This window comes from Poeciliopsis prolifica, unplaced genomic scaffold (assembly GCF_027474105.1).
Source record: "Poeciliopsis prolifica strain line A6 unplaced genomic scaffold, Auburn_PproV2 SCAFFOLD107, whole genome shotgun sequence".
NCBI classification, from domain to species: domain Eukaryota; kingdom Metazoa; phylum Chordata; class Actinopteri; order Cyprinodontiformes; family Poeciliidae; genus Poeciliopsis; species Poeciliopsis prolifica.
The window spans coordinates 516,402-538,351 of record NW_026562482.1 but is presented as its reverse complement, the minus strand read 5'-3'; the positions used below and the strand labels follow the sequence as shown (position 1 = coordinate 538,351).

At 51.6% G+C, this 21,950-nt stretch overlaps 3 protein-coding genes and 1 long non-coding RNA gene across 5 annotated transcripts; 2 read left to right on the top strand and 2 right to left on the bottom strand.

Moving 5' to 3' along the window:
* The first annotated feature begins 881 nt into the window (after window positions 1-881).
* LOC129354265 (histone-lysine N-methyltransferase SMYD1-like) lies at window positions 882-7,451 on the top strand. The gene is made up of 10 exons (XM_055023769.1): window positions 882-1,079; window positions 1,948-2,124; window positions 2,923-3,136; window positions 3,221-3,351; window positions 5,682-5,720; window positions 5,811-5,997; window positions 6,066-6,158; window positions 6,399-6,562; window positions 7,012-7,180; window positions 7,251-7,451. The coding sequence occupies exons 1-10, from the start codon at window positions 967-969 to the stop codon at window positions 7,377-7,379; spliced, it is 1,416 nt and encodes a 471-aa protein (XP_054879744.1). The 5' UTR covers window positions 882-966; the 3' UTR covers window positions 7,380-7,451.
* Window positions 3,864-5,315, top strand: LOC129354266 (uncharacterized). 2 transcript variants are annotated; one of them, XR_008605137.1, is made up of 3 exons: window positions 3,864-4,166; window positions 4,246-4,684; window positions 4,715-5,315. It is a non-coding gene; the product is annotated as an uncharacterized LOC129354266 (long non-coding RNA). The 2 variants fall into 2 exon arrangements; XR_008605136.1 differs by having other exon boundaries at window positions 3,864-4,684; window positions 4,715-4,826; window positions 4,877-5,315.
* An 86-nt stretch (window positions 7,452-7,537) lies between the features above and the next one.
* Window positions 7,538-16,266, bottom strand: LOC129354264 (ATP-dependent RNA helicase DQX1-like). Its single transcript, XM_055023768.1, is given in 15 exon segments — window positions 7,538-8,079; window positions 9,259-9,494; window positions 9,561-9,751; window positions 9,821-9,892; window positions 9,895-9,945; window positions 10,648-10,839; window positions 10,901-11,059; window positions 11,127-11,226; window positions 11,304-11,347; window positions 11,350-11,578; window positions 11,997-12,331; window positions 12,334-12,392; window positions 12,621-12,814; window positions 13,801-14,121; window positions 15,941-16,266. Coding segments are annotated over 15 exon segments (2,514 nt in total). The 5' UTR covers window positions 16,070-16,266; the 3' UTR covers window positions 7,538-7,877.
* A 454-nt stretch (window positions 16,267-16,720) lies between these two features.
* Window positions 16,721-21,388, bottom strand: LOC129354314 (threonine synthase-like 2). The gene is given in 10 exon segments (XM_055023817.1): window positions 16,721-17,339; window positions 17,723-17,877; window positions 17,952-18,077; window positions 18,436-18,584; window positions 18,825-18,926; window positions 18,929-19,123; window positions 19,203-19,355; window positions 19,437-19,631; window positions 20,005-20,246; window positions 21,029-21,388. Coding segments are annotated over 10 exon segments (1,719 nt in total). The 5' UTR covers window positions 21,175-21,388; the 3' UTR covers window positions 16,721-17,083.
* Between the last annotated feature and the right edge of the window lie 562 nt (window positions 21,389-21,950).

Here is a 21,950-nt window from a genome sequence, read left to right as displayed (position 1 = left end):
CAATGATCTGTTAAAGGAGCCGCTGAAATTTCACAACTTGAGATATTATGAACTAAATTATGTGGGATTAACCAGTAATCTAGCCTAGAGCATTGGCCATTTCCAGAAGGATTGAACCAGGAGTATTGTCTGATATCAGGATTTCTAAATCTCCAGCAGTCTAACAAATTTGTATTAGAGATCAAATTTACAAAAATATCATTATAAACGTGGTGCTGCCCCCGAGAGGGAGACGATCAATCGATCCATCAGGAGGTATATTAAAATCTCCTCCTAAGATAACTTCCGTGGAATATTTTATTTTCCAAGATTTTATCATTTCTTCAAGGTCAGCAATGAAACTTTAAATATTGTAAACAATCATTTGACCAGATGAGGCCTGGCCCTTTAAGAGACGTTGTCATGGTATCGAGTATCGGCGGTGACGATGTTCGGTTCCTGACAGGAAGTGATGATCCCACTTCCTGTTTGATAAAATCTTGTTTTTCCTTCATATTAATTTGCATATTTTTGTATTTCTGCTTTTTGTTCAAATAAACAAATTAAATGATTTATAACTTAAATTTATGAAACATTTTCTGGAGGCAGATGGAGGTCAGAGGTCAGAGGTTAAACACTGTTTATCCAGGTGCCAGACTGAACTTCCTCTGTGTTCTGGTTCATGTCCAGTCGGGTCAGGAAGGTTCTGGTCCTGTTCCGGTCCGGTTCTGGTCCTGTTCCGGTCCGGTTCTGGTCCGGTTCCGGTCCGTCTGCTCTGGTTTCAGTGATGACAGCAGCAGGTCCAGCTGACGGACGGCACCAGCTGCTGGGACCAAAATACCCGCAGGGGAACCGACCCAAACAAGGGTCCGACCCGTCCTGGCTCAGCAGGTTCCGGTCCGGAGGGCTTTCCCGGTTCCCCTGCGGGTCGCGCCGAGGAGAGACGGCTGAGAGTCCTTCAGCCCGTCCGGCGGTACCGGTCCGGTCATGGAGCTGTTTGACGCCGGGGTGAAAGGTCGCGGCCTGCGGGCCAGCAGGGAGCTCAGCACCGGGGAGGTTCTGCTGGCCGAACCGGGCTACGCCGCCGTGGTCCACAGCAGGTGAGCCGGTACCGGAACCCAGATGGGACGGGTTCAGCTGCGGTTCAGAGGATTTAAAGGGGTCTGATCTGGTTACCATGACGACTGTAACATGACCCGGACCGTGACAGGCCGAACCGGACCGGACCGGACCGGACCGGACTCAGCAGGAACCCAGCTGAGTGGAGAAAACATCAGAGATTCAGGTTCAATAAAATCCAAAAATCAATAATTAATCCTTCAGTTTGATCAATAGAAACGATTAGAAACCTGAAATAAATACTGATCAATGTTTTTCTGTGTTTTAATATTTATATTCTAATACCTATCAGTTGATCAGTTTGATGTCTGCAACAGAATATTGATCATCAATAGAAATGATCCAGGATGGAAATGATGTCATAAAGTCAAAGTTCTGCAATAAAGATAAAATATTAGAAGAATAAAGTAATAATTTGATAAAACTCCTTTATGAGGATCTGAGGAACGTTGAGGTTCTGCTTTGGTATCAGTAACTGATCAGATCATCAATAATCAGATGATTGTTCTGATTAAAACTGATTGGATCCGTTTTCATGTAATTTTCCCACATTGTTTAAAATAATTATTTTCTAATTCATAAACTAATTCTGCTCATAAGTAGAACCTGGACCTGAAGGTTCTGATGACCCGTCAGATCCGCCGACATAAAACCAGTGATGCTGCGGCTCCTGCCATCCCATAATGGTGGGAATCACCATGGCAACCAGAGACATCTCAGTCATGAAGTTTAACCGTCTCATTTAGCTGTTAGCTTAGAGTTTCTGTATTGTTTTTGCATGTAAACCTGGATTAGCTCTGTAGCTTAGCATGCTAGCTGCTAGCATCTTTCCGCTGTGTTTTGTCCCAGTTTGGCCTCCCAGGTGTGCCACAGCTGTTTCCGTCGCCAGGCCAACCTGCACCGCTGCGCCCAGTGCCGCTTCGCCCACTACTGCAACCGGACCTGCCAGACGGCCGGATGGGACGGACACAAGCAGGAGTGCGCCGCCATCAGGAAACTCGGGGCGGCGCCCAACGAGAACGTCCGGTGAGGAGGGACGAGCTCTGGTTGGTGTTTGGGACTCAAACCCTGACCCTACCCCCAACACTGACCCCTACACTGACCCCTACACTGACCCCAACACTGACCCCTACACTGACCCCAACACCAACACTGACCCCAACACTGACCCCAACACTGACCCCTACACTGACCCCTACACTGACCCCAACACTGACCCCTACACTGACCCCTACACTGACCCCTACACTGACCCAACACCAACACTGACCCCAACACTGACCCCAACACTGACCCCTACACTGACCCCTACACTGACCCCAACACTGACCCCTACACTGACCCCAACACTGACCCCAACACAAACACTGACCCCAACACTGACCCCTACACTGACCCCAACACTGACCCCTACACTGACCCCTACACTGACCCCAACACTGACCCCTACACTGACCCCTACACTGACCCCAACACTGACCCCTACACTGACCCCCCACTGACCCCTACACCAACACTGACCCCTACACTGACCCCAACACCAACACTGACCCCAACACCAACACTGACCCCAACACAAACACTGACCCCAACACTGACCCCAACACCAACCGTGTCTCATGATCGGTCAGAACTAAAGTCCTGAATGGATCGTGTAGAAAAATCTGATTCAATCAAAGCGATAAATTGGTCGGTTCATGCTGGAGACTCCTAAACATGAGAGCTGAAGGTTTGGGAGTTTTCCACAAAGTGCTAAAGATGTGAACATGAACTGGAGTCCATGTTTCTGTTGACCCGGTTGAGTCGGTTCTTCTCTCGCCGCAGGCTGGCCGCCCGGCTGCTGTGGCGCAAGAACAGAGACCAGGGCTTGGCGTCGGACAGCCAGCTGCTGGCCGTGGATCAGCTGCAGCATCATCTGCAGGATCTGCCTGAAGACGAACTGAAGACGCTGCAGGCGGACGTCCAGACCTTCCTCAGGTTCTGGTCCTGCGGGTCGAAGCGGCACCAGGCCGACTTCATCAGCCACGTCTTCGGCCTCGTCAGTCGATTCTCCTCCGCCGTGACGCTGCGCCCGTCTCTGCCGGTCTCTGACCTCTCCGCTGACCTCTCTGTGTCTCTGCAGATTAAATCCAATGGACTGACGCTTCCCGACCAGAGAGGTCTGCAGACGGTCGGTCTGGGACTTTTCCCCAATCTGAGCCTCGTCAACCACGACTGCTGGCCCAACTGCACCGCCACACTCAACCACGGAAAGTAGGTGATTTCTACGGTGGACGTAGAAAAAGTTGATGTGAAGGTCAGCGGAGGTTATGGAAAAGGTTTAAGAAGGTCAAGGGTCAGAAGGAGTCACTCTGAAACAAAAGTAACCATTAAATCTGTCTAAAGCTGACGTCACGTCAGAAGATCCAGAAACATTTCAGATTCATGCAGCATGGGAGACAGCAGTGAGGTGAGACAGCAGTGAGGTGAGACAGCAGTGAGGCGAGACAGCAGTGAGGCGAGACAGCAGTGAGGCGAGACAGCAGTGAGGTGAGACAGAGGTGAGGCGAGACAGCAGTGAGGTGAGACAGCAGTGGCGAGACAGCAGTGAGGCGAGACAGCAGTGAGGCGAGACAGCAGTGAGGTGAGACAGCAGTGAGGTGAGACAGCAGTGAGGCGAGACAGCAGTGAGGCGAGACAGCAGTGAGGTGAGACAGCAGTGAGGTGAGACAGCGGTGAGGTGAGACAGCAGTGAGGCGAGACAGCAGTGAGGCGAGACAGTGAGGTGAGACAGCAGTGAGGTGAGACAGCAGTGAGGTGAGACAGCAGTGAGGCGAGACAGCAGTGAGGCGAGACAGCAGTGAGGCGAGACAGCAGTGAGGTGAGACAGAGGTGAGGCGAGACAGCAGTGAGGCGAGACAGCAGTGAGGGGAGACAGCAGTGAGGTGAGACAGCAGTGAGGCGAGACAGCAGTGAGGTGAGACAGAGGTGAGGCGAGACAGCAGTGAGGTGAGACAGCAGTGAGGTGAGACAGCAGTGAGGTGAGACAGCAGTGAGGTGAGACAGCAGTGAGGCGAGACAGCGGTGAGGTGAGACAGAGGTGAGGCGAGACAGCAGTGAGGTGAGACAGAGGTGGGCGAGACAGAGGTGAGGCGAGACAGCGGTGAGGTGAGACAGCAGTGAGGTGAGACAGAGGTGAGGCGAGACAGCAGTGAGGCGAGACAGCCGTGAGGTGAGACAGCCGTGAGGTGAAACAGCCGTGAGGTGAGACAGAGGTGAGGCGAGACAGCAGTGAGGCGAGACAGCCGTGAGGTGAGACAGCCGTGAGGTGAGACAGAGGTGAGGCGAGACAGCCGTGAGGTGAGACAGCCGTGAGGTGAGACAGCAGTGAGGTGAGACAGTGGTGAGGCGAGACAGCAGTGAGGTGAGACAGCAGTGAGGTGAGACAGCAGTGAGGTGAGACAGAGGTGAGGTGTGAGGCGAGACAGCAGTGAGGTGAGACAGTGGTGAGGCGAGACAGCAGTGAGGTGAGACAGCAGTGAGGTGAGACAGCAGTGAGGTGAGACAGAGGTGAGGCGAGACAGAGGTGAGGCGAGACAGCAGTGAGGTGAGACAGCAGTGAGGTGAGACAGCAGAGGTGAGACAGCGGTGAGGCGAGACAGCCGTGAGGTGAGACAGCCGTGAGGTGAGACAGCAGTGAGGCGAGACAGCAGTGAGGTGAGACAGCCGTGAGGTGAGACAGCGGTGAGGTGAGACAGCAGTGTGAGGTGAGACAGCGGTGAGGTGAGACAGCAGTGAGGTGAGACAGAGGTGAGGTGTGAGGCGAGAGGGACAGATGAAAAAACTCAGACTGTTTGCAGACGATTGTGTGATCTGCTTCCAGGAGGAAACCTGAAGGTCGGATAAACGTTTGATTCTCTTCACTTAGAACAGAAATGAATTCATCAGATTAACGTTAAAAGGCCCTGATGTCCAAAATCTGACAAAGGTAAACTGTTCAGAAACTTTCGTTTAGTTGCGGGTGTTTTTGTGGAGCCTGTCAGCGGTTCTGTCCGGGTCTCTGGTTCTGAACGGCTCGGTGGACAACAATCCACTGATCCAGATTCAAGTGTTTCCCTGAATCCTAACCAAGTTGATCCAGACTCCAACAGTCCAGTCCTGTCCTCTCTGCTCAGTCTCTGCTCAGGAGACGGTTCCCAACGGCCGGGTCCAAACCGGACAGGAGCCCAGTCCCACACAGGCCCAGTCACAGGGCCCAGTCCCACACAGGAGCCCAGTCCCACACAGGGCCCAGTCCCACACAGGAGCCCAGTCCCACACAGGGCCCAGTCCCACACAGGGCCCAGTCCCACACAGGGCCCAGTCCCACACAGGAGCCCAGTCCCACACAGGAGCCCAGTCCCACACCGGGCCCAGTCCCACACCCATCTCTTCTCTTAAGGACAAACCGAACTGTTGGAGACCAGAGGAAGACGGTTGGCCTTCCTCGCAGGACGGACAGTAGACATGCTGGATGAAGACAGAATCGGTCCACTGGTCTCCATCAGAGGACACGGACTGATCGTCTCTGACACAAATAAACATTTCATGTTTGTCTTTTGCAGCCAATCAGCCGTGAACTCCACCCTCCACTCTCCGCTGAGGTGTGTACCACAGACCATTCCCACCGGACCCGGCCGCACTAATCAGCTTCACCCGACCAGAACTGAGCTCTCCCTCCGTTGGTGTTGCAGGATGGAGCTGCGCGCTCTGGGGAGGATCTGCCAGGGCGAGGAGCTCACCATCAGCTACGTGGACGTCCTCAACCTGTCGGCGGATCGCCAGAAACAGCTAAAGGAGCGTTTCCACTTCGACTGCAGCTGCGATCACTGCAGCCGCCGAGTTGGTGACGACCTGATGGCAGCGGCTGCCGAGGCAAAGGTCAGCGAAACGTTCTGGCTTCTTCTTCAGGATGCCACCCTGCTCTCCTCACCGGGTTTTCCTCACAGCCCTCTGCGGACGCGGTGAAACAGGTCAGCGCCTTCAGTAAGGAGACCCTGGAGAAGGTTGAGAAAGCTCGTAGAGACGGGGATCACAGCCAGGTAGGCCTGCGTCCCGCCGGCCCGTCCCGTCCTGTCCCTCCCCCGTCCGCCGGCCTGTCCCGTCCTGTCCCTCCCCCATCCCGTCCTGTCCCATCCCGTCCCGCCGGCCTGTCCCGTCCTGTCCCTCCCCCGTCCCGCCGGCCTGTCCCGTCCTGTCCCTCCCCCGTCCCGTCCTGTCCCATCCCGTCCCGCCGGCCCGGCCCTGAACGCCTCAGTCTGAGTGTTTCTCTGCTGCCTCAGGTGTTGAAGTTGTGCCAGGAGTGTTTGGAGAAGCAGCAGGACGTCCTGGCAGACACTCACCTGTACAAACTCAAGGTGCTGTCCGTCCTGGCCGAGGTGCTGACCCACCACAGGAAGTTCTCTGAAGCTGCAGGATTCGCTCGCAAGATGGTGGAAGGATTGACGTGAGTACATGAGAACATCAAGTGAACGTAAATCTGAATGATGTGAAGACATGTTCCTGTAGGCTGTTTACATGGTCCAGTTTGACCCGGTTCAACTGGGACCAAAGGAGACCAAGAACCAGCTGCTCTGACCCAAACCAGCCTGTTCCCCTCCTGCCCTGTGGGGGCGCTGCACCAACAACCACTGCAGGAAACGACACTAAAACCTCTGAAGACACTGAGAGCAACTTCCTGTTTGAAACAAGATGGAGGCGTCAGAGTTTATGTTGGAGGATTTCTCTAGTCTTTGGCTGAAGACCAGAAATCAACCGAACCGTTAGCTTAGCATTCACACCAGAACCGGACTTTGACTAGACAAACGTACAGCAGATGACGTGAGAGGTGTGAGGTGAGACAGTGCATCCTGAAAGTCTGACTCTGGTCTTCTCTTTGTCCTTCCTCCCAAACAGGAAGTTGTATCACCCCAACAACTCCCAGCTGGGCCTGGCCCTGATGAGGTCAGGGGTCACCCACTGGCACGCCGGGCAGGTGGAGGTCAGCCACAAGATGATCTGTGAGGCTTACCGCATCATGCTGGTCACTCACGGGCCGAACCACTCCATCACCAAAGACCTGGAGGTACTTCCTGCTGCGTCCAGGTCAGTCCTGCAGGAGGACCGGTTCCTAACCCGACTCCGTTCCCCTGCAGTCCATCCGGTCCCAGACGGAGCTGGAGCTGAAGGCGCAGAAGGAGAACGTCCTGGACATGAAGAACCTGCCGGTGAGCAGCAGCAGCGCCGCCCAGGAAAACACCAAGGACTTCCTCCGGCAGCAGTGAAGCAACCGGACCTTTCCCGGGTCTACCCAGAACCACTGCAAATATCTGCAATAAAACTGGAGCCGTTCATGAGTTCATCTCCATTTTTATGAATATTAGAGGATGAATTTACCTCCTCATGCTGTGCGTGGAAATCTTTAATCAGGCATAAAAAAAAGTTTTTCACATTTCAAAAATGATCATTTTATTTATATTGCAAATAAAAACAACAGAGACAGAAACGTCGTGTTGGGAAAGAGGCTGGGTTTGAAAACGTAATAATCTGAGTAAACCTCGTCTGCATAGAGAGGAAACAGAACCGCAGTGAACCCATTCAGGTTCTGGATGAACTGAAAAACCCAACAGAAACACCGACACCACTCATTAAATTAAAACAGCAAATAGAAGATAATTAGTGTCAAAGTCCTTCAGCTGCATACGAGTCAAGTCCTGGATTAGTTTCTAATCCAGCAGTTCAGATTAAACTTGATTGCAGAACCAGAACCAGAACCAGCCGTCTCATTGGACCAGGCACAGCTCTGTGCCGGACTGACTGTGAGTCTCGGCCGTTTTGTCTTTCTGAGTTCTGTCTCCTGAGTCCGGCTGGCCTGCAGGGGGCGCCACGCTCTGCCGCAGCTCCATCAGCAGCTCCATCAGCAGCTCCTTCCCGTCGCTCGCCGGCAGGTTTCCCAGGAAGTACTGAGGCGCCAACTCCACCAGCCTGACGGAGACAAAACAGTAAACTCCGTTTATTCTCCGTGTTTCTGAAACATTCAGGGTTGTGTTGATGTTCTCAGATTTTTATGGTAAAATATCACAAGGTCAGGATTTTTGATTCAACTCCTTTAAAATGAAGTTTCAATAATTTCTTAGGACAAAATTTTTCCCTTTCTGAGGAAAAATAAAGAGATTAGGTAACAGACAAACATTAACCATTACTGCTAATAATCACACTAGCAAGCTAATAAAGTAGCAAGCTAATGACCACACTAGCATGGTAATGAACAAACTAGCATGCTAATGAATAAACTAGCAAGCTAATGAACAAACTAGCAAGCTAATGAACAAACTAGCAAGCTAATGATCACACTAGCATGCTAATGATCACACTAGCATGCTAATGAACACACTAGCAAGCTAATGATCACACTAGCAAGCTAATGAACAAAGTAGCAAGCTAACGATCACACTAGCATGTTAATAAAACAAACTAGCATGCTAATGAACAAACTAGCATGCTAATGTTGATATTTGTAGATAACCATGTTAATATTTTGGCTCGTTTGTCCTGCAGGTTGGGATGTGAACATGTTTCAGTTTTAACTTCAGGTTCTCGATGGAGTTTCATTGCGTCTGATGCTAGCTGATGCTAACTGATGTTAGCAGGATAATTTGATGATTAAAGCTTCGGATGAAAATTAAGATACAAAACGTGATCGGCGATCAATAAATCTGGTACAGATAATAAAAAATAAATGAGAATTTGTCTCATTTTGGAAAAAGTAAAATAATAAGAATATTAAATCACATGTTGGCCAAACAGCTGGAGTTGATTTGACCACATGATGGGAGGCAGAAAAAGACGGGTCCATTTATAGGAGAGTCTTGGTTCTGTAAATCGGCCTCTCGGTTTCTATAGTTAGTTTTGGAAACATGTTTCTCAGCCACCTGATGGCGCTGCTGGTGATTAATTACTTACTGCAGAACAAGGACTCAACCATTGATTAAAAAAACAGTCAGAGCCGTGAGGAAGCCAAACTAAACATATAGAAACATTTCATCAAAATAATATCATTTCATCAAAATAATAATTGATAAATCACCAGATTATTTGACAGAATAATCTCTACAATAATCTGCAGCTGCGTCTCCGTCGTGTTTCTGTGAGACTCAGACTCACATCTGGGGATGAACCTCGGAGGCGATGCGGATGCAGTTGTCCCGGGAGACGGTGAACTCGTGGTAGAGGACCCAGCTGGGTGGACTGGGTGGACTGGGAGGACTGGGAGGTGAACTGGGAGGACTGGGAGGTGAACTGGGCTGCCGGCAGCGGTAGGAGGAGAACGGGTGGAGGTGAGCGACGTGGCGATGGGTCAGCAGCAGGTAGTTACCCGACCCGTCCACATCGTGAGCCACCTGAGGAAGAGGAGGAGGTGAGGGCGGTGATGAAGCAGGGGCGGGGCTTCTGAAGGGTGAACTCACTTTGAGGAAGAAACCTGAGATGAGGGCGCGTTTGATGTTGGTGCAGTTGTCCTGGCCCCCGAAGGCCGGCGGGGAAACGGGAAGCTCTATCCTCTGCATGACCTCCAGAAGCTCCGCCCTGATGACCCCGGCGAGTCGCAGCGCCGCGAGGCTCAGGAAGGTGGCGCTGCACCACGCCTCGTCCTCGTTATCTGTGGGGACAACAGAGGGATGTCAGACGGAGACACTGGGACGGAGGACCTGCAGGCGGCGGGACGCACGCTCCAGGAAGGCGTTGTAGACGTTGATGAGGGTCAGGTGATCGCCCTCCGGGTGCAGCAGGGGCGCCAGGCAGACACAGCAGCTTCCTGTCTGCTGGGGTCCGGGGACAGGAAGCAGGAAGGAGCTGGAACAGAAACGGTCCAGTAAGAGACGGACGGACGCTTCAGTCCTCAGCAGTCCAGGTTCACTTCCTCCTCCTGTTTTATTCAGTTTATCCAGAGGTGGCAACACTTCTGCTAATGCGCTATTAGCTAAGCTAATTTTTCGTTAGCACACTTAGCATATTGAAGTTAATTTTTCCCAAATACATTTTAGAATGCTAATTTACTAAATACCTGGTTGGTGCAGAAATTTAACTTTAGCTTCTGGAACGTAGCAGTATTAACAGCATTAGCATTACAAATAAATACCATGTTGGTGTAGTGATTTAGCATTAGCATAACTGATACTTACGATGAACTCTTTAGTGTTAGCAGTGCTAGCTATTTAGTTAGCAGTGCTAGCTATTTAGTTAGCGGTTCTAGATGTTTAGTTAGCAGTGCTAGCTATTTAGTTAGCGTTACTAGCTGTTTAGTTAGCGGTTCTAGCTGTTTAGTTAGCGGTTCTAGATGTTTAGTTAGCAGTGCTAGCTGGTTAGTTAGCGGTTCTAGCTGTTTAGTTAGCAGTGCTAGCTGTTTAGTTAGCAGTGCTAGCTGTTAATTAGCCATGCTAGGTGTCTTGTTCATTCTTCCTTCCTCTTCTGTCGGACAGTGAGACCCATTGGTCTACAGACCGACTGCGTCTCTGCAGACCTGCTGATGAAGACCTCCTTCCTGCTCTTCCTCACCTGTCAGCATGGCGGCGATGGTGAGCAGCTCCTCCACGCAGTCGTACTCGCAGGCGGCGATTAGCGCCTTAGCTAGCGGCGGCTCCAGCGGCAGCTCCGACATGATGATGCCGACCTCCGACAGATTCCCGTCGTCGTCCAGAGCCGCCAGGTAGTCCAGGTCCTCCAGCGCCTGCATGAGGGCTTCAGGAGCTGCAGGGACAGGGGCATCAGAACCGGGACCAGACCCAGACCCAGACCCAGCAGGCGGTACCTGGCCGGTCCAGGAACTTGCACTGGCCCATGTCTGCGATGTCGAGCCTCTTCAGCAGCAGAACCAGGTGGCTCAGGTTCTCCTCGGTGACTCCGGGCCCGCGGGCCTCCGCCATGCCGGACTCGTACCGGGCCTGGGAGTACAGCCGCAGACACAGCCCTGACACAGGGGGACATACCGTCAGGAAACCCGCCCGGTCCACCAGAACCAGAACCTGTGGACCTACCGGGCAGCTGGCTGTTGACCCGCTGGGTCCTCATGTCCGCCTGGTGCCGGCTGATGCTCCTCAGGACCTGGGAGTTGGCCCGGATCTGAGGGTTGTAAACCTGGAAGCCGCACAGAGAGAAGCGTCCGGCTCAGAACCGACCCGACCCAGATCTCTGGGTTCTCCTCCAGGACTCACCGTCTTTAGCTGCAGACCCGTGTCCACCACGTAGCGGACCCCTGCAGGGAGAATGACGCCTCTCCCAGCGCGTCGCTGAGGATCACCTTCCTCCTGACGCCGCCATCGCCCTCAGACGGGTCGCCGTCCTTCGGCTCGGCGCCGGGACCAGACTCGTAGACCCGCTGGGCCAGGCCGGCCAGACCGGAGTGGAGCGGGAGGAACCGGAGCGAACCGAGCTGAGGACTCAGAGCCAGAGACTCCTTCTGCAGCAGAACTAGACACTCCTCCACCTCCTGCACCCACACGGAAAACCGGATCAACCCCAATATTTATACATTTATCACCTTCCTATAGATCCTTCCTTCCCTCAACGTTACTGCCCCCGGTGGCCAGCAGCGGGAACAGCAGCGCTTCTCCTAGCTAACGCCACTTCCTGCTTCCTGGACAGGAAGCCAACGGATCAACCCTGCAGGTCCCTTTGGTCGCTGCTCTTTGTGTTCAAACTGCAGCAGAACCGGGTCAGTCGGACCGGTTCCCTTTGTTTAAAGCACAAAACCAACAGAACCGGCGGCTCGCTGACAGCTCTCAGGTTTCACCTTTACTGGGTCACAGCAGCTGATTTACCAGAGCAAACTAATTCACAGACAATGAATGAATTTAATATTCCTATCATTTCTCAGTTTTTTTTCATATTTTAACTATATTGTCTACCTGGGCGTCGGCCAGGAACACCATCACGTCTCCCTCCTCTCCTCTGCGGTGCAGGTCCAGCACCATGTGGCAGGCGGCAGACACCGGCTCCTTCCCAGAGGAAAGCTCCCGGTACATCACCTCCACCTGCTGGTGCGGGGGCCTTTCGGGGACGTCCAGGGCCAGGTGTGGGACGGCGGGCCCCAGGAAGGCGGCGAGGCGCGGCGCCAGCGTCGGGTGGGCGAGGAGGACGACCCTGAAGCCGTCGGGTCGCTGGCGGCAGACGTCGCACAGCAGGCCCAGCAGGACGTCGGTGGGAACGGTCCGCTCCTGCAGCTCGTCCAGAACCACCAGGTGTACTGCCGCAGCAACGGGTCCGACATCATTTCCTCCAGCAGCAGCGTGTCGCTGACGAACCTGCAGAGGAGAGACGAGAGAGGGCGAGGATTAACCTGACAGGATTCAAACCAACAACCTAAAGGACCATTGAAGGAGGCATTGTGTGTTACCAAAACTAAAAAATAAACTGATTCCTTGACAGACTTGGTATGAATCCGTTCACATTGGAAACATTTTCTCTGATTGGTGCGGATCGTTGTTAAGCTGGACGTTACTCTCTGAACGGCCTCCTTCCGGCCTCCTCACCTGAGCAGGGTGTCAGGTGTGCAGCTGTCGTCATGTGACACGCGGTATCCGACCTCCAGGCCCAGACTCAGGTCCATCTCGTCGGCCACGCGCAGCGCCAGGCTCAGCGCCGCCTCAGGGTGCGGCTGGGAGCAGCAGACCAGGCCGTGGGAAAACTCAAAGGACAGGGAGAACTCCACGCACCACTGGGCCACCTGCAGAGAGGGGGCGCCGCTGAGCACAGACAGCAACAGCAAAGCTTCCTGCTCCTGGTCAGACCTGAACAAAAACTTTCTCATCCAGAACCAAACAAACATCAGATCCTGGAGATCAGAGTCAATATTTGAACAGGGATCAAGCAGCGGGCGAGGTCACCATGGCAACAGACAGCAGCTCCTGACCTCAGTGACCTCAGTGACCTCAGAGTGAGGGTAGCCTGAGCAGCCTGGGGTCAAAGGTGAAGCTGCACCAGGAAGCTGAAGGGGAGCAGGGCGTCTGAGGCTGGAAGGAGCTTCAGGTTACAGCAGGGAGTGAATTCAAGCTGCCGACCAATGGCCTGCAGGAGAGGCGCTACCATGGCAACCAGGTGGTCCCAGCAGACAGGTGAAACCTCTGCTGGTCTGAAAGCTACAGCATGTTCAGTTTGAAATACAGGGAACTGATTGGCTTCTCTAACCTGCTGGTTCTTTCACTTTGTCAAAAACTGTTTGGTTATAATTATTCATTTTGATATTTCTGAGAGCCGTCCAATCAGGACCCAGTATTTCAACTGAAACCTCCTAATCCAGCAACCAGCAGTGGGAACGCCAGCTAACGGTTAGCTGCAACAACACTAAGCATTAACATTAGCTATGCTAATGCTACATGCTAACAAGGTATTTATACAAACTAACTCTGTATCAACATACATCAGGGGAAGAGTGCTAAATATCTGTAAAGTCACCAAAAAGCACTAAACTAAAAATGATCTCCACTATTAGCGGATCAGCAGCAGTTTGCCCTCTAGTGGCAGGAACATGTTATGGCAGAAAAACAAATGTGCGGCCATCCAGTTTATGAAACTATAGATGCTGAATCCATCTCCCTGATGATCCGGGTCCAGATCCTGATTGGTTCATATCACTGATCTATCGTACATGGATCTGTCGCCTACAGAGCTAATGTGGCTAGCTTTCCCTGCTAACCTGCAGCGTTTCCTTACCTGTGTGCTCTTCCCGGCTCCACTGGGCGCGCTCAGCAGCACCATGCTGTGGCTCTCCAGATGCTCCAGGAAGCTCTGGCGCAGCCGCCACACCGGCAGCCGCCGCCGCTCCTCCAGCAGGGCGTAGTAACGCGAGGAGAAGGGCAGGCCGTCGTACGGGTTGACCTCCAGGTCACCCAGGCCTTCCTCCTCACCGTCATCGTCGTCCAGATCCCCGGACAGCAGGGACGAGACGGACAGCGAGTCCAGAGCCGAGGGGGCGGAGCCACGGGGCTGAGACGGAGGCGATGACATCATCGGTTCATGGGGGGAGGAGCCTACCTGTAGAGGAGACGAACCGTAATCATGGCAACAGATTCATCAATACTTTTCTCATCAGGAACCATCCGGGTCAGAACCTCCAGAACCAATCAGAGGTGACGTCTAGTGAGAATGACTCTGAGCTCTGATTGGTCAGAAACCAGGAAGTTAGAGCTGGTGGTTCCAGGGTTAATTTAAAATTAAAGCTGATTTTATTTTAACTTTATAAAAGTAAAACATTCCTGGTCCAATCAGCGTCTTTCTGGTCCGATCAGCGTCTTTCTGGTCCGATCAGCGTCTTTCTGGTCCAATCAGCGTCTTTCTGGTCCAATCAGCGTCTTTCTGGTCCAATCAGCATCTTTCTGTGTGGAAATGTTTACGCTGCACTAAAACCAAACGGAAAATATTTTATATTGTTGTTATTAACAGCAGCAGGAAGCTGATCCCCCTGCTCTCCTGTAGGGGCGCCATGGAGCACGACTTTATCTCTGAAGGTTTCCAGTCGAGCCAAAGTTCAGTCTGCAGCTCGCCTCAGAACCAGAACCAGGACCAGAACCAGGACCAGAACCAGGACCAGGACCAGGACCAGGACCAGAACCAGGACCAGGACCAGGACCAGAACCAGAACCAGGACCAGGACCAGGACCAGGACCAGAACCAGGACCAGGACCAGGACCAGGACCAGGACCAGAACCAGAACCAGAACCAGGACCAGGACCAGGACCAGGACCAGAACCAGAACCAGGACCAGGACCAGGACCAGGACCAGGACCAGAACCAGGACCAGGACCAGGACCAGAACCAGAACCAGGACCAGGACCAGGACCAGAACCAGAACCAGGACCAGAACCAGACCAGAACCAGAACCAGGACCAGGACCAGAACCAGGACCAGAACCAGAACCAGAACCAGGACCAGGACCAGAACCAGAACCAGAACCAGGACCAGGACCAGAACCAGAACCAGGACCAGGACCAGAACCAGAACCAGGACCAGGACCAGGACCAGAACCAGAACCAGAACCAGAACCAGGACCAGGACCAGAACCAGGACCAGAACCAGAACCAGAACCAGGACCAGGACCAGAACCAGAACCAGGACCAGGACCAGAACCAGAACTAGGACCAGGACCAGGACCAGAACCAGAACCAGAACCAGAACTAGGACCAGGACCAGAACCAGGACCAGAACCAGAACCACAACCAGAACCGTCCTGACTCGCTAACAGATCAACATCCAGGCAGCAGAAACACCAACATGTCCTGAATGACATCATCAGCTATTATCAGCTTTGCTGATCCTCCTCTTTTGCTTTTGCTCCTCTTTAAACCTCTGCCTGAGTGAGACTGTTTGGGGTCAGAGTTCAATTATTTAAGGGTTTCAGATGCTAATCAGCTGTAGAAATGATACCTTGTTGCCACAGTTACGCATCATTACTGTCTGAAAGTAAAACAGCAGAAACCAGAGGCTGAAAGGAGGACAGGTCTGGTCATAATGTTTTGCCTGGTTTAGAGAATGTGGATCAGTGTGACGTGGATGCTCCAGGAGGTCAAAGGTCACCTGATCTGAGCGAACAAAGGCGGAGCCACATCACACCACCAGACCTTCAGCTCCAGGTGACCAATCTCCATAAATGAGAAGCTGAAATGTCCCTGCGGTCTTTGAACGCAACAGCATTTAGAGGCTTTTAGCCATAAACGGTTCATATTCAGCCAGAAGCGGCGAGTCAGCTGACGGGTCCAGTTAACCAGGAAGAACCAGAATCTACCAGAATAACCTACAAACCCAGCAGAAGCACCTGGTCAGCCTGTCCGCCCGCCCTACCTGCTCTGAGTCTCACCGGGAGGCAGGTGAGGAAACCCGGGAGACGCTCCACCTTCAGCCCGCTGCTGCTGGGTGTCAGTCCGCTCCCCGCATACCGAGCACCAGCTGGAAAAGAACCGCGACAGGAGGCAGAAAGGGCGGGCATCCGCTCCCCGAGCGTCCCTGAGGATCCTGGCCGCTGCCGCTGCTTCACTGACGGCTCCCAGCGACAACAACAGGCGGAGGAAGGAGGAGCCGGCTGCTTCAGCGACCAGCCGCCATCTTGGCTCTGCGCTGTCAGAGCCAAGATGCCTTCAGGTGTCCTCGGACACCGCAGTGACGTCACTAAATCATTTCACAATTAATTCAGTAACATAAATAAATGTTTACTCAACAACAAATATTTAACTTTTATTTTGAATAAATTATTATTAAAATGTTCTATTTTTCAGAGAGAATCAAGTCGGTCAGCTTTTCTGTCACAATGATAGTACAAGTTTGCCTCTGACATTAAAATGTGTTGTTTGTGGATTGTAAAGTAAAAAAGACAAAAACTTTTTTACTTTGCTTGTGGAAATGTTTTTCACAGCTGTGAGCTGACAGGGCCGTGCACACAGTTTGGGGTCAGGTGCTCCAGGGGAGACAAAGGGAACCGGGTGCAGAACATGGAACCGACAGCTGCCTCAGGAATGTGAGATTTATTTCAAATCAATCGCCATTAGCTCCCTGATGCAGGCGTTTGATAATATTCACCTGGACATAAACATCAGATTAATTTAGGATGTTTAGGTTTGAGCGTCTCCAGTTTGCTCTTCATGCCGAGACGCCATGTTGTTAGAAATGAGACGCAGTGAAACGTGTGGAGTTTATTTCAGGTTAAATTAGATCTCAAACGTTTATTAAACATCCTGACATGTAAGACTGAAAATAATCAAACAGATTTATTATAATTTTACGGAAATGAATAGATGTAAAAGTTAAAATAGAACTAAATTATTTCTAATAATTCTATCAAATGAAAGGAATCAAAAGGGCCTTAAAATGATTTGATTTTAAATCAGTTTCTGTTTCTTTACTTAAACATGTAAATTAGTTTTAACTCTGCAACATTCAGGCTGCATTTACATCCAGATTAGTTTAATTGAGACGCTGGCTGCTGCTGATCAGGTGATTTATGACATCACAGTGAGGTCATCTTCAGGACAGGAAGTCGTCGGTAACAAACTCCTCCGTTCTTCCTGGTTCTGCTCACAAACTGGATCCAGTCCCTCAGACGCTCCTCCCAGTCCTTGCACCAGTCTGCGCTCCTCTCCAGGTTCTGGTACCGGGTGGGTAACTGGTCCAAAGCCAGTACTGCCTCCGGGGGGTCAAAGGTCAGCCCGGCCTTCTCCACTGCCTCCTGGAACTTCGCTGGAGACGCCGTAGCGACGTAGCATCTGCAGCCGTCAGGAGAAACGAGACCAAACGATTATCTGCAGATTAACTACAGCAGAACTGGACAGAACCGGACAGAACCGGGAAGAACCGGGCAGAACCGGGAAGAACCGGACAGAACCGGGAAGAACCGGACAGAACCGGACAGAACCGGGAAGAACCGGACAGAGCAGTTCTTATTAATAGAATAAAAAAATTGAAATAATATATTTAAACAAACTTAAAATAAATGAGATAAAAACAAAATGAAGTTAAATTAAATGTAAGAAATAAAACTGGAAAATAAAGTCAGATAAAATGTTGACCAGTTTATTTAAACTATAAAATATTTAATAATATAGAACAAAACAAACAAACTGATTAACTAATACAGCCCCTCCCCGACCTGTTTCTGGTGGTGCTGTGGGTTCTGTTGTAGTGGTGCCAGACGGCCACGGCCGTGTGGGGACACAGCAGGTACCGGTTCTGGTCCCAGCACCGCCTCATGGTCTCCAGGATCCCCGGGTCGCTCACGGCGCCGCTCATCAGAACCTCGGCCAGCTGGGAGAACCACAGAGGAGACGGTTACTGCGGCCGGCGGTCCGGTCCGCCTCGCGGTTCTGGAGGAGCGGTACCAGTCTGCGCTGGTTCTCTGGCAGACTGAGTCGATGGGAACGCTGGAACTCCTCCATCATGGTTTTCACGGCGGCGCCGTCCCGGTCCAGCAGCAGCCAGAAGACCCGCTCCATGTTGTACGGGTCCTGAAGAACAGAACCAGAACCAGAACCAAGATGGCTTCCGTTACATTTTATTGATAAATGCAGTTTAGAACAAAACAAACAGAAAATCTGTTTAAATCTGTTAATTTAACATTTAATTCTCTGAAAACAAGAAACAACATGAAACCAACATGTTTATTAAAATAAGACAAATTCAACAATAGCAAAAAGATGAAAGTATTTTCACAATAAATGAATAAATGAAATGATTAAAGACGACATAAATAATTCATGATGAAATATAATTTATGTTTCAGGTGAAAAGTTTCTTCCTGCTCAGCCTGTGATGGACCCGGTCGGTTATGGTTCTGGTTCTGGTTCTGGTTCTGGTTCTGTCTACCTGGATGTCTATGGCCGGAGCCACAGTCTGGGTGACGCTGGGCGCCATGGAGAAATCGCCGCTGGTTACCGTCCGATGCACGATGTCGTTAGCGTTCACCATGGCAACCAGCTTCAGCGGCAGCCCCATCCTCACGGCGACGAAAGCAGCTGATGGAAAAAGCGACGGCGCCACCAGGGGGCGAGATTTTACTTAAAACAGATTCGGTTAAAACGATAAAGTTCTGAACTCAGATAAAGTGACCCAGTTATTATCAGCTGGTTCAGTCCCAACAATAATCAATAAACAAAACAGGAAATGATCTCAGCTGTGAGAGAAGTTCATCGGACCAGGAGGTTCTGTTGGTTCTGATCCAAACACTCACTAGAGTCGCCCCCTAGTGAACCCACCTGCAATGTTCCCGGCTCCTCCGGTCGGAACCACCACCTCCAGCTCCGGCAGCGCTGCAGGCTCGGATCCAGGCTCCGCCCCCAGTCCAGGCTCCGCCCCAGCCCAGGCTCCGCCCCCAGGCCGGGCTCCGCCCCCAGGCCGCTCAGCTCCAGGTAGGCGTAGAAGAAGTGCGCCACCTGGATCATGACTCTGGACCAGTTGACAGAGTTGAGGCTCATCAGGCTGTGGGTCCGGACCAGGTTCTGGTCGGCGAACAGGCGGCGGAGCGGCTGGTCGATCTCGTCTGAGCTGCCGTCAGCTGCAGCAGAACCGGGCCGTGTCAGAACCGGGCCGGGTCAGACGGTACCGGGTCAGAACCGGGTCAGAACCGGGCCTACCTGCGAACACGTGGACGTTGTCCTCCAGGCAGGTGGTCATGTGTTTCTCCTGGACCGCCGTGATCCGACCCTGAGGGAAAACCACCAGAACATCCAGACCCGGCAGAGACCGGGCGCTGCGGACGGCCGAGCCGCCGGTGTCTCCTGATGTTCCTAACGGCAGAACCGGGTCAGAGGTCATGATCACAGAACTGGGTCAGAGGTCAGAGGTCATGTCTCAGGGATGTTTCTTACCAACCAGGACGACGGCTCGGCTGCCGTCTTTCCGCAGGAAGTAGTCGAGGAAGTGGACGGTGCAGCTCATGGCCAGATCTTTGAACGCCAAAGTTTCTCCGTGGAAAAGTTCCAGAACCGACAAACCGTCCTTCAGCTGGACGATCCGGACCGAGTCGGGAACCGAGAACCCAGAGAGAGCTTCAGCGACCAGGCCTGGAGGCAGAACAAACCCTGATGACTCATTCATCCGAGAGAACCGGTCCGAACCGGTCCGGTCCGGTCCGGTCTGGTCTGATCCAGACCAGACCGGACCAGACCAGGTCAGTCCGGTCCAGTTTCATCTTAACTTGTTTCTGCTTTTGCTCCTTTGGCCTCAACAATCTTAAGAAAATCTACAAACCACTGAAATTTTTAACTTTGGGAAAAATCAACCTGAACTTTAAACTTTGTAAAAGATTCCAGATAAAAACAGATTTAAACCACAACAGCCTCCACCATCCCTCTGAAAGTGCTGTTGGTGCTGCTGTGTTGGTGCTGCTGTTGGTGCTGCTGTTGGTGCTGTGTTGGTGCTGTTGGTGCTGCTCACCCTCCAGGTCGTCTCTGGGGATCAGCTCCTCTGGGATGAACTGGGCTGCGACCTCCAGAACCAGCCGGCGGTACCGCAGCCCCTTCCAGCTCCGCAGCGTCTCTGGACTCACAGTGGGCAGCGTCTCCGGCATGAACATCCCTCCATCCGGAGCGAATCCGGAGAACAGAACCTCCCTGAAGTCCCGGTTCTGGACCCCGCCCCGGGTGCTGCAGTACCGCATCCTGTAGAACCAGGTTCTGCTACAGGAAGAGAACCGGGCCGATCAGAACCCTAAAAACTCCATGTGCTAATGGACAACAAACCCAAAAACCAATGAAGTGGAACCACTGAAAATACAGGAGAAATATTAATTTATGTTAAATTTATACATTTTATTTTAAATAATCTAAGCAGCAGCAGCTGATCTATTGATCATGGAAGATTATATAATATGTTCAATTATTAATTATTTATATTTAAATTCTCAGCTGATCTGTGACACATTATTGATCCAACAGCTAAAACTATCATGTTTTACTTTTCAGCAGCAGAAATCAATAATCAATAATCAATAACTCCCACATTATTTCTATTATTGTCTTCTGAAAGGAACAAGAACATTATGATCAATAATTAACAATTTATTAGTAACAAAATCATATTTATGTCAGGATCAACAGGAAATTCAGAGGAACAACAACAAACTGCAGCTCAGAACCAACCAGACCGGCCCAACAGAACCAACCTGACCGGCCCAACAGAACCAACCTGACCGGCCCAACAGAACCAACCAGACCGACCCAACAGAACCAACCTGACCGGCCCAACAAAACCAACCTGACCGGCCCAACAGAACCAACCTGACCGGCCCAACAGAACCAACCTGACCGGCCCAACAGAACCAACCAGACCGACCCAACAGAACCAACCTGACCGGCCCAACAGAACCAACCAGACCGGCCCAACAGAACCAACCAGACCGGCCCAACAGAACCACCTGACCGGCCCAACAGAACCAACAGACCGGCCCAACAGAACCAACCTGACCGGCCCAACAGAACCTTCTGCTCGGCCCAGTAGAACCAACCAGACCGGCCCAGTAGAACCCGTCTCCAGACGGACCTCAGGTATTTTCTGCTCTGCTGTGATCCAACCCGGCGACTCGCTGAGCAGAACCTTTGAGACCATAAAGTTGGACTTTGATCGGTTCCGACGTTAACGGACCGACTAGGAAACAAAGTTCCTTTTTGTTCTGATCTGGTGGTTCTGTTGGGTCCAGATCCAGTTGAATCATCTGAGTTCTCTGACTATATCTGACTTTATTAAATGAAATAAAGGTGCTGCTGGCTGATAACTGATCCTGCAGATCAGGTCAGGATCGATTATTGGATCCATCTGTGGTTCTGAAATATGAACCTGGACATGAGGAGAAGCGAAGGATCCAAGATGCAGGAAGGAAAATGAACCTGATCAGCAGTTAAATCACTTATTACATAATAAACTGTTAATATACACAGATCTATAGATGTAGATCTACTGTAGATCATTTTAATCCGTTTATGATCTTTACATTATTAAATAAGCTCTGAACATGACCGCTGATAAATGTTGCATTAAATAAATCGGTTTATTGTTTAATTATCTGATCAAATTAGTTTATATTTTCTTCATATTTAGTGAAACAGACATGAATCCCGCTGGTTGATGTTTTGCTTCGGCTGCAGCCAACAGAACCCAGACTGGGTCAGGTTACCGGACCAGAACCAAATGGACCTGTTGATCCATTCTCAGTAGAACTCCGAACTTTAACGGGTCCGGTCCGCTTGTTTTGGTTCCTTACCTTAGTCTGTCAGCGGCCTACTCCTTCACATTCAGCGGAGGGAGACCTGGCTGAACGTCTCCCGCCGGCTGACACCCTGAGACCCAACAGGCTGAAGATCCAACAGACTGAAGATCCAACAGGC